This window comes from Ranitomeya imitator, chromosome 1, assembly GCF_032444005.1.
Source record: "Ranitomeya imitator isolate aRanImi1 chromosome 1, aRanImi1.pri, whole genome shotgun sequence".
Taxonomy (NCBI): Eukaryota; Metazoa; Chordata; class Amphibia; order Anura; family Dendrobatidae; genus Ranitomeya; species Ranitomeya imitator.
Window position 1 is genome coordinate 717,257,974 of NC_091282.1, and position 15,260 is coordinate 717,273,233.

Genomic DNA, 15,260 nt, shown 5'->3' on the forward strand with positions numbered 1-15,260 from the left:
GATTACAATTCTAAAATCTCATTCACACGGTATGTTTTTTTGCATTGCGTTTTGTCAGCTGCAGTTATAAAAAAAAAAAACGAACATCAAAAGCGGTTTTCCTGGCAACATTTTTTGTGCAAAATACCTGCTGCAAAAATATATTGTATGAACATAAACGAAGACTTCGGATATCAGAAATGCAAAGTAAAGGGACAGCCTCCCTTGGAGATAATGGCTTTCGTGGAACCCTATAAACCGCCATGTAGCTCCTGATCACCATGTGAGAGGAAGACCTAATAGGGCCAGAATAGCAATTTCAAGTGAAAAGTCTGCAAAACTGTCATATCGGACCATCACACAAGAATAAAGAGGCACAAACAAGGATCTGACACTTGTGTTATATTCTATGTACCAGAGTGTATAAATAATGTGAAATAACACAGGTAGATTTGAGAAACAGATAAAAGCTGAATAAACAGTAAACCATCAGGAAAAAAATAAAAAAAATAAAAACAATACATTGATAATCAGCTTTGCTTTAACCATTCAGCTGCCGAAGACGCATGGTCACCCAACACGGCAGCAGGACTCGGCCCTATAGCGGAATGTCCCAAATGTCATCAGGAAAACAAGGGAAGCTGGGTGAGGAGCGCGCTGTAAGAAACTTTCTCCCAAAAGTCATAAAATTTTCTTGTACCGTACATTTAGTTAAATATAGACATTTGTTATTTATACAGAAAAAAATCACTTGAATAAAACTAGAAATTATTTAGTTCCACTAAAAATTCATTCGGATATTTGTAGGTCATCCAATCGCTCGTTTTTCTATACAAGGTTATTAGTTCACGTTCTGGAAGTACCAGAGTTATTAATAAACTGCGAGGAGAGAAGATGGGACATACATACATATATATATATATTTCTATATATTTGTTCTATAGTTCCCTCACCGCCTCTCTACCGAGAAAACATTCACCCATTCATCAAACATTCTCATCTGGTGTGATGTCCTGTAGTTCCTATGTTACAAGACGATTGAATAATCGGCATTCATTCCGGAATGGCAAATACAAAATAAAATAATATTAATTACAAAAAAGGAAAAAAATAAAATAATATTTATATATATTTATATATATATATATCTAATGCAAGACTGGCACTGTTACATATTCTCGCTGGTCCTATCTGAAGGCAGATAGCTCCGGTACAGTCCACCACGTATGATCCACTTTCATCGGCGTCACCTTATAACTGCCCGTGTCGGTTCCAGCAGCCACCTGGCAAATTAAGAAATTCCTCCGGTGTTTGCAGAGTAACGATGTCATCCGGCGGCTTTGTGCTTCCCCCCACAGCAGCCACACATCTCCCCACAGTGGTGACAGGCTCGTAGAGGGAGGTAGCAGCACATACAGGGGGCAATGAAGGATAGAGTGACTAGAGCCAGCCAGCGCAGGCACAAGTTTTCATCGGAGGCGTCGCAAGAACAGGGGTCAGAGAAGTCTCCTTCAGAGTCTGACATGCAGTGGTAGAGCATACTCTCGGCACACAGCATGCAGCTGACCTGATAGATGCACCTGCGGATGGGATCCGGAGCATCCTGACACTTTCCCCTTCCATTCTCTTCGTGGTTGAAGCGCTCCTGGCAGTACACGCACCGCGAGCGTTCTCCATCCTCTTTCCTTCGCTTTTTTAGAGAGGATGTCGGCTGAGTCTTAAAAACCCCAGAAGTTTTTTGCTCCTTGAGCGAGTTTTTGCCATTAGCTGGAGAGTAAAGATAATTGTTCTTTTTACAGTCCGCCTTGGTGAAAGGAGCACTGATCTCATGTTCCTCGCGCTCAGTGTCGTTCCTCCAGATGTCGGGATGGCGGTAGTCGGCGTAGCGCTGAATGATGATGTCCCGAGGGTTGATACGCACAATCTCATCTTCATCCTGGAAGCTGACGTGGCGGAGGGGCTTGAGAGGGACCTGGAAGAAATAATGGCTTGGGTAAGTGATCATGTGAAATGGGCAGATAACGTTATAGCCATTGCATCACTTAAGGCCGGGGTCACACTCAGCGTATGGAAATACGGTCCGTTTTTTACGGCCGTAATACGCAGAAATGTTCCCAAAATAGTGTGCCATCCGTAGGGAGGGTCTGTCAGCGTATTTTGCACGTCATCCTCCGTATGTAATCTGTATGGCATCCATACAGCGAGATTTACTCGCCGGCTTGCAAAATGGACATACAATGGATCCATGGGCTCAAATATTCGTTAAAACATATATACAGTCTAATATATATATATATATATATATATTTCAAACAGCGCTAGATAGCAGAAAAGCCGGTAATTCAATTGCCGGCTTTTGCCATCTCCTTCCCAAACCCGACATGATTTGAGACATGGTTTACATACAGTAAACCATCTCATATCCCTCATTTTTTTTACATATTCCTCACTACTAATGTTCCAAGTGGCTGTGTGCAACATTTGGGGGCTCTAGCTGTTAAGGTACCTTCACACTGAGCGATGGTGCAGCGATACCGACAACGATGTCGATCGCTGCAGCGTCGCTGTTTGGTCGCTGGAGAGCTGTCACACAGACAGCTCTCCAGCGACCAACGATGCCGGTAACCAGGGTAAACATCGGGTTACTAAGCGCAAGGCCGCGCTTAGTAACCCAATGTTTACCTTGGTTACCATCGTAAAAGTAAAAAAAACAAACACTACATACTTACCTTCCGCTGTCTGTCCCCGGCGCTCTGCTTTCCTGCACTGACTGTCACCGCTGTGCTTTCCGGCTGGCCGGCGCTCACAGCCAGTGCAGGAAAGCACAGCGCCAGGGACAGACACCGGAAGGTAAGTATGTAGTGTTTGTTTTTTTTTAACTTTTGCACTGGTAACCAGGGTAAATATCGGGTTACTAAGCGCGGCCCTGCTCTTAGTAACCCGATGTTTACCCTGGTTACCAGTGAAGACATCGCTGAATCGGTGTCACACACGCAGATTCAGCGATGTCTACAGGGAGTCCAGCGACAAAATAAAGTTCTGGACTTTCTGCAGCGACCAACGACATCACAGCAGGATCCTGATCGCTGCTGCGTGTCAAACTGAACGATATCGCTAGCCAGGACGCTGCAATGTCACGGATCGCTAGCGATATCGTTCAATGTGACGGTACCTTAAATCACGGCAAAAATTGGCGTGGGCTCTCGTGCAATTTTCTCCGCCAAAGTGGGAAAGCCAGTGACTGAGGGCAGATATTAATAACCTAGAGAGGGACCATGGTTATAGGACCCCCCTGGCTAAAAATATCTGCCCCAGCCACCCCAGAAAAGGCACATCTGGAAGATGTGCCTTTTCTGGGGTGGCTGGGAGCAGATGTTTTTAGCTGTGGGGGTCCTATAACCATGGTCCATCTCTAGGCTATTAATATTTGCCCTCAGTCACTGGCTTTCCCACTCTGGTGGAGAAAAATTGCGCGGGAGCCCACGCAAGTTTTTTCTGCTATTTAACCCTTTATTTTAACAGCTAGAGTCCCCAAATTTTACACACATACACTTGTAACATTACTAATGAGGAATATGTAAAAAAATAAGAAATATGAAATGGTTTACTGTATGTAAACCATGTCTCATATCATGTCGGGTTTGAGAAAAAGATAGCAAAAGCCGGCGATTGAATTACTGGCTTTTCTGCTCTCTAGCGCTGTATGAAATCTAAAGATATATATATATATATATATATATATATACACATATATACATACATATATATATATATATATATATATATATATACACATACACACACACACTGTGTTCCAAATTATTATGCAGATTGGATTAAAGTGTCAAAGATTTAATTGTTTTGTTTTTCAAATAAACTTGTGGATGGTATTGTGTCTCAGGGCTCAATAGATAACTGAAATCAATCTTAAACACATGTGATAATTAGTTTTCCAGGTGATTCTAATTAAAGGAAAACTACTTAAAAATGATGTTCCACATTATTAAGCAGGCCAAAGGTTTCAAGCAATATGAGAAATAAAAAGGATCTCTCTGCTGCTGAAAAGCGTTAAATGGTGCAATGCGTTGGACAAGGTATGAAAAAATTAGATACTTCACAGTATGATGATCACAAAGTTTTTGTGAAGAGATTTGTGACTAAAATAGAGCACAGACAGAGTTCATGCAGATAAAGGCATAATGAGGAAGGTTTCTGCCAGACAAATTCATTGGATTAAGAGAGCAGCTGCCAAAATATCATTACAAAGCAGCAAACAGTTATTTGAAGCTGCTGGTGCCTCTGGAGTCCCTTGAACCTCAAGGTGTATGATAATTCAAAGGCTTGCTGTGGTGCATAAACCTACTATTCGGCCACCCCTAAACAGTGTTCATGAGCAGAAACAGTTGCAGTGGGCCCAGACATACATGAAGACTAATTTTCAAACAGTTGTTTACTGACAAGTGTCGAGCAACCCTGGATGGTCCAGATGGATGGAGTAGTGGATGGTTGGTGGATGGCCACCATGTCGCAACAAGGCTGCGACATCAGCAAGGAGGTGGATGAGTCATGTTTTGGGCCGGAATCATGGGGAAACAGCTGGTGGGGTCCTTTAAGGTTCCTGAAGATGTGAAAAAGACCTCTGTAAAGTAAATAGCGTTTCTGACTGACAACTTTCTTCCATGGTCTAAAAGCAGAAACGTGCCTTCAGGAGCAAAATCATGTTCATGCATGACAATGCACCATCTCATGCTGCAAATAATACCTCTGAGTCATTGGCTGCTATGGGCATAAAAGGAGATAAACTCATGGTGTGGCCACCATCTTCCCCTGACCTCAACCATACAGAGAACCTTTGGAGTATCATCCAGCACAAGATCTATGAGGGTGGGAGGCAGTTCACAGCAAAACAGCAGCTCTGGGAGACTATTCTGACTTCATGCAAAGACGTACAAGCAGAAACTCTCCAAAAACTCAAGAATGCAAGAATTGTGAAGGTGATCTCAAAGAAGGGGTCCTATATTAACATGTAACTTGGCCTGTTAGGATGTTTTGGAGTTAAATAGCTTTTTTGTTCAGTGAATGTGACCTCCTAATGCTGCAAATTCCACAAATGAGCATTTTCAGTTCTTTAAAACATATCAAATGTTTAGAAATTCTACTGTGCGGAACAGTGCATTTTGCGTTTTTCTTCATTTTGGAGATTACACTGTTATCATTGGGAGGTTTCTTCAATAAAATTCGATGTATACTCTAATGGGCGATGACTTTTATTAGACTGACTGTCCTTTGCACCGACCATTTAGGAAAATCCGAGAAATATGCCATCTGCATAATAATTTTGAACATAGTGTATGTCTCACTAATATATATATATATATATATATATATATATATATATATATATATACACACACACACACCAATAAAAAATTGGACTGCACTTGATGACATCAGAATGCAGTCTGATTTTCACTGACTGACAGAGAGCAGGTGGAGAAACTTTTTTATTCTCTCCACCTCGGAGAAAATGTGGTCCTGGCCTGAGCCTGGCGTATGATATGCATAAGCAGACAGATTTTCTTGGGTGTGGAGAAAATGGCAATCTGCACCTGCCCTTGCTGGGACTTTCAAGACACAAGACTATTTAATTAAAAACGTCACTTGGCCAAGGACAGTACATGCTTTACTATTGTATATAATTTATTTGTTCACTTTCAAAAAAGCACAAACACGAAAATGACGCTTCCTGAAATTTTGCATATAAGATTGTTTTCTATGGGTGACACTATCGTTAACCTTGACAATAACCCCGCTCCAGAGATCAACTGTAATCTATGGAGGAAGCCGGCAAGGAGTGTTGTTTCTCTGCTCTCCATTGTTTAAAGGGGATGTTTTACAGCACCACAGGAAAGTATCGTAGTTGAAACTTAGCCTTTAATCATACAGGATTAAAAAATTGGTTCATGTTGGTTAATCCACAGTGAGACAGTCCCTTTAACTACTCCACACTCCTCTTTACAAATGAGACAAATGAGACCCCTCAATCTATGGCAGTAGAAATCCATAATGATGTTTGCAAATGGGCTCTCTAAACTAAACATACCCTTAAAAAAAAAACATTTTTAAAGTATGTAAAAAAATGGAAAACCTAACATGTTTTAACTTATTAAAGTTATTTTTCCCCTATTTTAAAAAATGATTCTCACTGGGCCTAAGACGCTACATTTAAAAACAAAAAATCCTATATTTGCCATCTGAACCGGCAATGCTCCTCTGCACTCACTACAGTAACCTCTGCTACTGGTCTTGGGCATTCGCACATGACCACTGCAGCCAATCAGTGGCCACTGATGACATGGCACCCTTTCTGGATATTGCTGCCCTGAGACCAGGAGGGAAAGAAGAGAGGGTGGATTATTATTTATGTTTTTGAATATATTTTTATTATTCAAATCTGGGCCCATTTAGAATAATTCTTAAAAATAGGGGAACACCCTTTAAGTCTACTAAATAGGAATGTATTGTTTGAAAAATACTTTTTTTTTTTTTGTTTAAATTACGATTGTGTTAAATAGTTTTTAGAATTTTTTTTTTTTAAGTTTTTCTAATTTTTCAAGTTGCTCAAGTTTAAAATTAAATCTGAAATCTTTTAGTTTTCACACCGGCCACTTAAGTCTGACAATTCCTGTACTGTAGAGATCACCTTCCAGTTGTTATCACACGCAGAATTAAAATGGCACAATCACGCCATTCACAATGGGTGACTGATCACATCCTCCTCCCTTCTTTTTGGCCCCTGGGGCCAAAAAAATACAAAGCCCGCCACAACTTTAAATGAGCCAAACTTGCATTGTATGAACCCTATGCGCATGGACATTCAAATATGCCCTTAATGTGGGTGTGTAAAACAGGTGTGTAAGGGAGGCAGACTGGAGGAAGGTGATTCACTTTCACTGCTCCGTATGCGGCCTGTGGAGCTAGAAACGTACTGACTAGCATTGATGAGCATTGGAGAAAGTGTAAGGCTATGTTCACAGATTGCGTTTTTGCTGCATTTTTTAATGCAAGTTTTAAGCTGTGATTTACAATACCAATAAAAGCTATCAGATTTCAAAAATCTCATGCACAAAAGGCCTTTTTTTCTGACTGAATTGGAAAAATGCTGCATGTCCCTTTTGTCAACGTTTTTGAAGCATTTTTTTCACACATATTCATTGTTTTCTAAGTGCAAAAACGCAGCAAAAAACGCAGGTATCAGTTTTTCCTGTATTTTTGGCACAAAAAAACTCAGGACGTTGCATCACATTTTTTTTTTTTTTGCGTTAAACTGTCAGCATTTACAAGAGACAAATGTACCTGATAAAATGTATTTATTTGCTGCGTTTTTATCAACACACGAGACAACAAAAACCAGCAATAAAAACAGGCAGCAAAACCTGCATTTTTGTAAATAGTTTCTTTATTGCCAAAAGAGCAGGTTTGGCCCGCAGAAAAGACGCAACGTGTGAACATAGCCTAAAAGTACATCTAAAATATAAAATGTATGAACCCTGGAAAGGAGTGGGTGAAGCAATACAAACACCTCGCTGTCTCACCTGGGTGTGCATATAGGCTCTTCTGGGATTAAGGTTTTCAAAGGGAGAAGGCCTGATGGCAGAGCTGCGGTAGAGTTCATCCGTTGGAATCGAGTCACAATGGGAAAACGAGTCATTGTTCTGAGTACTGCAATTATCTTCCTTACTCATCTAAAAAGGACAGACATAAGAAAAATCATGACATGCATATATAAATAAATAGTTTGTGGTAAAAGATACAAATAAAACACTACATTGAATAAAATGCAAAAAAGAATCCATATACTCCTGGAGAAGCAATAACTGATGCCACACCACGTGTGCCATGCAAGGTTTAAGCCATGACTACAGGTGAAACATGACCAAGACTCTCCCATTGCTCCAGTTTAAAGGGAACCCGTCACCCCCAAAATCAAAGATGAACTAAGCCCACCGGCATCAGGGGCTTATCTATAGCATTCTGTAATGCTGTAGATAAGCCCCGATGTATCCTGAAAGGTAAGAAAAAGAGGTTAGATTATACTCACCTGGGGGGGCGGTCCGACCGATGGCCGTCGCAGTCCGGTCCGGAGTCTCCTATCTTCTTACGATGACGTCCTCTTCTTGTCTTCACGCTGCGGCTCCAGCGCAGGCGTACTGCAGTGCTCAGGTGTCGGGAAAGGTCAGAGAGGCCCAGCGCCTGCGCACTGCAGTACTTTGCTCTGCCCTCAACAGGGCAGACAAAGTACGCCTGCACCGGAGCCGCAGCATGAATACAAGAAGAGGACGTCACCGTAAGAAGATGGGAGGCCCCGGACCGGACCGTGACGCCCATCGGACCGGACCGCAGCGGGATCGCACCTTGGGGAGTATAATCTAACCTCTTTTTCTCATTTTTCAGGATACATCGGGGCTTATCTACAGCATTACAGAATGCTGTAGATAAGCTCCTGATGCTGGTGGGCTTAGCTCATCTTCGATATTGGGGGGGACAGGTTCCCTTTAATAAATGTGAGGAGACTTGCAGTGTAATTACACATCTGTGTGCCGTATGACTAACTGCTGTGAGCTCTTTACAAAACGTATTGCAAAAAGTTGCCTGCACTCCAGACCGACGTAAATCTGGAAAAGCAGTTACGAGTAGCATCATCATCCATATAACATCACAGCTGCACCAAAGAGAAGCAGTGCCAGCCGTCACATTAGGGAGAAGTTAATTAAATGTTTGACCGAGTTGGAGTCAGGTATAAAGTGGACCGACTGACTCCTAAAATATATAATAATTTGGGATCAGTAGTTCAGTGCAGGATGTGCTATAAATGTTTTCAGAATAATTTGGGAAAGTTATGAAATGTCCTATAAATGTCTGTTCTGTTTCTGATCCAAGTATCTGGATTTTAGTTGAGATGAATCTGTGCTGCACTTTATGTACATGCTCAGTAGAGGCCAGTGCTGTGGAGTCATAGATGAGATGAATCTGTGCTGCACTTTATGTACATGCTCAGTAGTGACCAGTGCTGTGGAGTCATAGATGAGATGAATCTGTGCTGTACTTTATGTACATGCTCAGTAGTGACCTGTGCTGTGGAGTCATAGATGAGATGAATCTGTGCTGCACTTTATGTATATGCTCAGTAGTGACCAGTGATGTGGAGTCATAGATGAGATGAATCTGTGCTGCACTTTATGTACATGCTCAGTAGTGAGCAGTGCTGTGGAGTCATAGACGAGATGAATCTGTGCTGTACTTTATGTACATGCTCAGTAGTGACCAGTGCTGTGGAGTTGTAGATGAGATGAATCTGTGCTGCACTTTATGTACATGCTCAGTAGGGACTAGTGCTGTGGAGTCATAGATGAGATGAATCTGTGCTGCACTTTATGTATATGCTCAGTAGTGAGCAGTGATGTGGAGTCATAGATGAGATGAATCTGTGCTGCACTTTATGTACATGCTCAGTAGTGACCAGTGCTGTGGAGTCATAGATGAGATGAATCTGTGCTGCACTTTATGTACATGCTCAGTAGTGAGCAGTGCTGTGGAGTCATAGATGAGATGAATCTGTGCTGTACTTTATGTACATGCTCAGTAGTGACCAGTGCTGTGGAGTTGTAGATGAGATGAATCTGTGCTGTACTTTATGTACATGCTCAGTAGTGACCAGTGCTGTGGAGTTGTAGATGAGATGAATCTGTGCTGTACTTTATGTACATGCTCAGTAGGGACTAGTGCTGTGGAGTCGGAAGTCAGAGAAATTGATGAGTTGGAGTCAGTGGTTTGGGATACCGACTCTACAGCTTTGCAAATATAGCAAGGTAATTTTAACATAGTAACATAGTAACATAGTTAGTAAGGCCGAAAAAAGACATTTGTCCATCCTGTTCAGCCTATATTCCATCATAATAAATCCCCAGATCTACGTCCTTCTACAGACCTAATAATTGATAGTAACAGTTAGTAAGGCCGAAAAAAGACAAATTCAAGTTAATAATTTTGTACAGCCACCGAAGGATGCTATAAATATCCAAGTGGCCCTTGGCAGAAAAATGGTTCCCCACCCCTAGAGTAGGGGAATGTACTGTGGGGACATCCTACCTGGTAGGATAATCTATTGTGGGGACATCCTACAGTGGTTAGGGGAATGTACTGTGGGAAGCATCATACTGTGTTCAGGGGAATGTATTTTGTTTGTGTGTGGGGAGGAATGTACTGCAGGTGTGAGGGAGTGGCAATGTTTTGTGGAGACATCATAGGCTGTGTGGGGAGGAATCTACTGTGGGGGCATTATACTGGGTGTGGAGAATGTACTGCGGGGACAAAATACTGTGTGTGGGGAGGAATGCACTGTGGGGGCATAATATTGTATGTGGGGAGGAATATACTGTGGGGAATCATACTGTGTGGAGGGATATGTACTGTTTGGCATCATACTGTGGGGAGTGTACTGTTGGCCATAATACTCACTAAGAGCAAAATTTATGTTTGGACACAAAAGGAATGGGAGAGAGTAGGGTACTAGCTTAGCATAAAATAACATTTGTGCAATACAGTGCGTGGTTCACTTTCTCATTGTTCAAAGTTGGGAGATCTAGCAATTTACACATACAGTAGTAAATAATCACACTGGCGCAAACCCTAAACACTACTAATCCTCAGCTGCTGGAATCGAACAGGGTAGTGCCGCTCTGTATCTCAATATGGAACTCTTATAGCAAATCGACACCGCGCTTGAGGATGAATGAAGGAAAAACTATATAGGGTATCACAAGAATAAATGGCCTGAAACCAACCCCAATTCTGTTCCAAATTGTTATAATAATCCTATAACCAGTTACAAACACCCAAGACACCTAAAACGCCTGCATAACGTGATTGTAATCATGCCAAGCTGTGTTGAGTGGCTGTTCACCTGCCTGGTGTAGACAGCCGAGGCTGCGGCACTGTATGTATCAGGCGGTAGAACGCGGTGTGGACCAGGGAAGCCCCGGCCGGTAGCGTTCCCTGGATACCACGCGAAGCGAAACAAATGGCTGATAGACTCCTCCTACTAGTGACGTCACACGCAGTACAGAGCTCTACGGCGCTCAAAAAGAGGGAAGGAAAACAACCAACGCGTTTTAAATATCGGCGCTCTTCTTCATCAGGGTTACCGCTCCCTAGACTCTCCTTATCTTATATATTCTCCACCCGTGCTTGCGCGCCACCCACCATTTTAACCCCAAGCTCCCCAGCAGGTGCCAAATATTCATGTCAAAGCTCCTGTATGCTTATAACAGAACTAGAATTTCTTTAGGGGTGTAATTAATATACCGTATATTAAAATAGCAAACCATGCCTATAAACAGTTCCAGTTGTTCCTGTATGAATAAGTGCATATGTGCATTAAAAACAAAAATGTTTATTAATCAACATAAAATATAAAATATCAATGTAAAATGTATTAAGTGATGTATGGTGGATGGTATATAGCGAGATGTGAGGAATGAGTATAGTTTGTTAAAAAAGAGATTTTTAGGAATATTAGGGCTTATATTACACAGATATGTACATACTGTACTCCAGAGCATTTTATATCTAAAACATATTTAATATTTTTAATATATCTAGAAAAGGGGGGGATCCGCACATAAAAGATTTTTTGGGGAACTTTTTAAAAAATCCCTTAAAAATCCTTTCCAAATTCTTACAAAATTCTTAAAAAATTTCTGAAAACCATTTCTTTCAAAATTCCTCAAAAATATTTCAAGGTTTTTTTTTTTTTTTTTAAATCTTTTAGCACCCTTTTAATTCTATACATTTCTATATATTCTCCGTATATTTTTATCCAGTGTATGTAGCGATGTCCCTATATCACCATTTATCAATGTTCTCCTTCATTAGTACCTGACCAATGGTGAATTGACCCATGTCCTTCATAAACCAGAATGCAATTAGTTCCAACTCACGGTTTAGACCAGTGTTCCCCAACTCCGCTCCTCAAGAGCCACCAACAGGTCATGTTTTCAGGATTTCCTTAGTATTGCACAGGTGATAATTGCATCACCTTCACAGGCAAGCATTCAATCACCTGTGAAATACTAAAGAAATCCTGAAAACATGACCTGTTGGTGGCTCTTGAGGACCGGAGTTGGGGACCACTGGTTTAGACCCTTTGGAGCTAGGCTGTCCAGGGTAAATATCCATTGCGTTTTCGCCCTGGACATACTCTTGATAAAATCGCTCCTCCTTGGGTTCTGGTGAACCATTTGGATGCCGGTAAAGAATACCCCTTTAATTGATTTGTTGTGTTTCACCAAAAAATGACGTGATAAAGGGTGTCCTACATGACCTTTCTGGATATTTTTCAAATGTTCCTTGATCCGAGTCATGAGGTATCGCTTAGTGCGTCCCACGTAAAGTTTGTTGCAGGGGCATCGAATCAAGTATATGACCCCTGTTGAAAAACACGTAATCTTTTCCCTTATGGTGAATTCCTTTTTTCCACTCATGTCCCTAAATGTGAGCTGTCTTATTTTCTTAAAACGGGTGTTAATGTAGCTATAACCACTTCCACATGGCACAGAGCCTGCATTAGGCTGTGGGAGTGTTCTGGACCATTTGGCCCCATCATTTATAGCTAGTTTAGTGGTAGGGGATATAATATGGCCCAAAGATTGGGCTTTTTTTTGTATATAAACTTTGGAAAGCTAGGTAGATATTTTCCCACCGTTTCGTCCCCTTGCAGCACTGTCCAGTGTTTCCCAATAATTCTTCTGAATTGTTTCTGTCCTGTGTGGAACCGAGATATAAATGGTAGTTGACCTATTTGGTCCCTAATGTTAACTTCTTGTACAGTGGTTGATTTAGCAGGATATACCAGCTTGTCTCTTGGTATAATTTCTATATCAAGTTTCACTTGTTCCAATAAGTATTCTGGATAGCCTTTATCTAGAAACTGCTGTGTTAAAAATTCTGCTTCTGTACGATAGTCGTCCTCTTTGGTACAATTACGTTTTATGCGTGTAAATTGGCTCTTAGGTATGTTAGTGAGCCATACGGGGAGATGGCAACTAGTGACGTGGATGAAGCTGTTTGCATCCACTTCTTTCCGATAGCATTTTGTAAGCAATTGGTTTCCCTCTACATAAATGTTAAGGTCCAAGAAGTTGACGTTCATGTTGCTTATTGTTGGAGTAAACTCAAGACCATATTCATTCGTATTTACATATACAGCTCTGGCAAAAATTAAGAGACTGCTGCAAAATGTTCAGTTTGTCTGATTTTTCTCTTTATAGGTATATTTTTGAGTAAAATGTAAATTGTTCTTTTATTCTATAAACTTCTGACGTCTCCGAATTTCTAAGCAATAAATTTTGTATTTTTTTTTTCTGAAAAGGAGAAATGGTCGAAATTAAAACAAAACAAAGCAGTGCTTTCAGACCTCAAAGAATGCAAAGAAAACAAGTTCATAATAGTTTAGAAACAACAATACTAATGTTTTAACTCAGAGTTCAATATTTTGTGGAATAACCATGATTTTTAATCACAGATTTCATGCGTCTTGGCATGCTTTCCACCAGTCTTTCACACTGCTTCTGGCGCAAAAATGTAAGCAGTTCTTCTTTGTTTGATGGCTTGTGACTATCCATCATCCTCTTGATTACATTCCAGAGGTTTTCAATGGGGTTCAGGTCTGGAGATTGGGCTGCCGATGACACGGTTTTGATGCGGTGGTCTCTTAATTTTTGCCAGAGCTGTATTTGTAATTATTCATAAAGCAGTCCTTCAGAGAATTGTTCTGCTTTGGTGTCTTACAATTTGGGAAAAGGAATTACATACTAAAACCATTACAAATCAGTTACATGTGTTTTCAGTATTGGTTCACGATAGACCTTCGTTCCACCTATGGCTATACATTGTCCATAAAGGAAGAGTTGTCTAAAAACAGGATTTTTGCGTTAGATTATTAACATGATACTTGTAGATTCAAAAAATAATACTTCAGACTATTATTGTCTAACTTGTGCCTTGGGCATGATGTGTCTCATGGTAAAGATTAAAACTTGCCCATGAGATTTCTAAGACCGCAATGCTTAGGCCAGGTTCACATGGGCATATTCCATGGTCCATAAATGGAGTGCAATGCCTGTACTGACCACAGGTTTCCCAACCAAAATTTACTGTCACATTTGTGTTTATGAGGCTGTAAACTCGGGTTGGGAGACCTGCAGTCAGTACAGACATTGTGCTTGGCCTGTCTGAACCCAATGTTTGCGAAATCTGACCAAAATCGATTTCATGGAATCAACTAAAAACACTCTCGACATCTTCCCTTGGTAATAAAACATGTCCGTTGAAGCTAAGAGGTGTCTACTAAAGAACACAGCCGCTCAGCTCATTTTTATGGGGCATTCAAGAAATATTGCTGTTGCCTGTCCAGCGAGTAGCTCTGGTGTATTTCCAGCATAAAAACTAACTAGGACATGACTTAATTTCCTTTAACCGATATCACAGGCAGTGTCCAGACCAGAGATTCTTTTTCTAAGGCCTCATAAGGCAGACCAATGAAGATGCCCGGGCCTCATCAGGCAGGCCAAAGATGATCCCCGGGCCTCACCAGTCAGACCAAAGGCGACGCCCAAGCTTCACCAGGCAGACCAAATACGATGCCCAGGCTTCACTAGGCAGACCAAGGGTGACTCCCGGGTCTCACTAGGCAGACCAAAGATGATCCCCGGGCCTCACCAGGCAGACCAAAGGTGACGCCCAGGCTTCACCGGGCAGACCAAAGGTGACGCCCAGGCTTCACCAGGCAGACCAAATACGATGCCCAGGCTTCACTAGGCAGACCAAGGGTGACTCCCGGGTCTCACTAGGCAGACCAAAGATGATCCCCGGGCCTCACCAGGCAGACCAAAGGCGATGCCCAGGCCTCACCGGGCAGACCAAAGGTGACTCCCGGGTCTCACCAGGCAGACCAAAGATGATCAATGGGCCTCACCAGGCAGACCAAAGGCGAAGCCCAGGTTTCATCAGGCAGACCAAAGACAACGCCCAAGCTTCACCAGGCACACCAAAGACGACGCGCCAGCTTTACCAAACAGACCAAAGATGACATCAAGTCTCACCAGGCAGACCAAAGGTGTTGCATGGTCCTCCGCATAAGTACAGAATGAGTTAATTATGTTTCTAAACTATAAGTTGCACTAGCCGTGGAAAAGACTGCTACAAAGAATCACTTCTATGGA

General features: G+C 41.7%; 1 protein-coding gene across 1 annotated transcript in view; it reads right to left on the bottom strand.

Moving 5' to 3' along the window:
- Window positions 1–368: 368 nt before the first annotated feature.
- The window catches only part of SPRED1 (sprouty related EVH1 domain containing 1), an 87,593-nt gene continuing 72,701 nt past the window's right edge, over window positions 369–15,260 (bottom strand). Inside the window, exons 5-6 of the mRNA XM_069732493.1 lie at window positions 7,575–7,724; window positions 369–1,951 (exon numbers count right to left, since the gene is read on the bottom strand). Of these exons, the coding sequence (XP_069588594.1) occupies window positions 1,307–1,951; window positions 7,575–7,724 (795 nt within the window). The 3' untranslated portion in view covers window positions 369–1,306. The remainder of the gene's footprint in view (window positions 1,952–7,574; window positions 7,725–15,260) is intronic.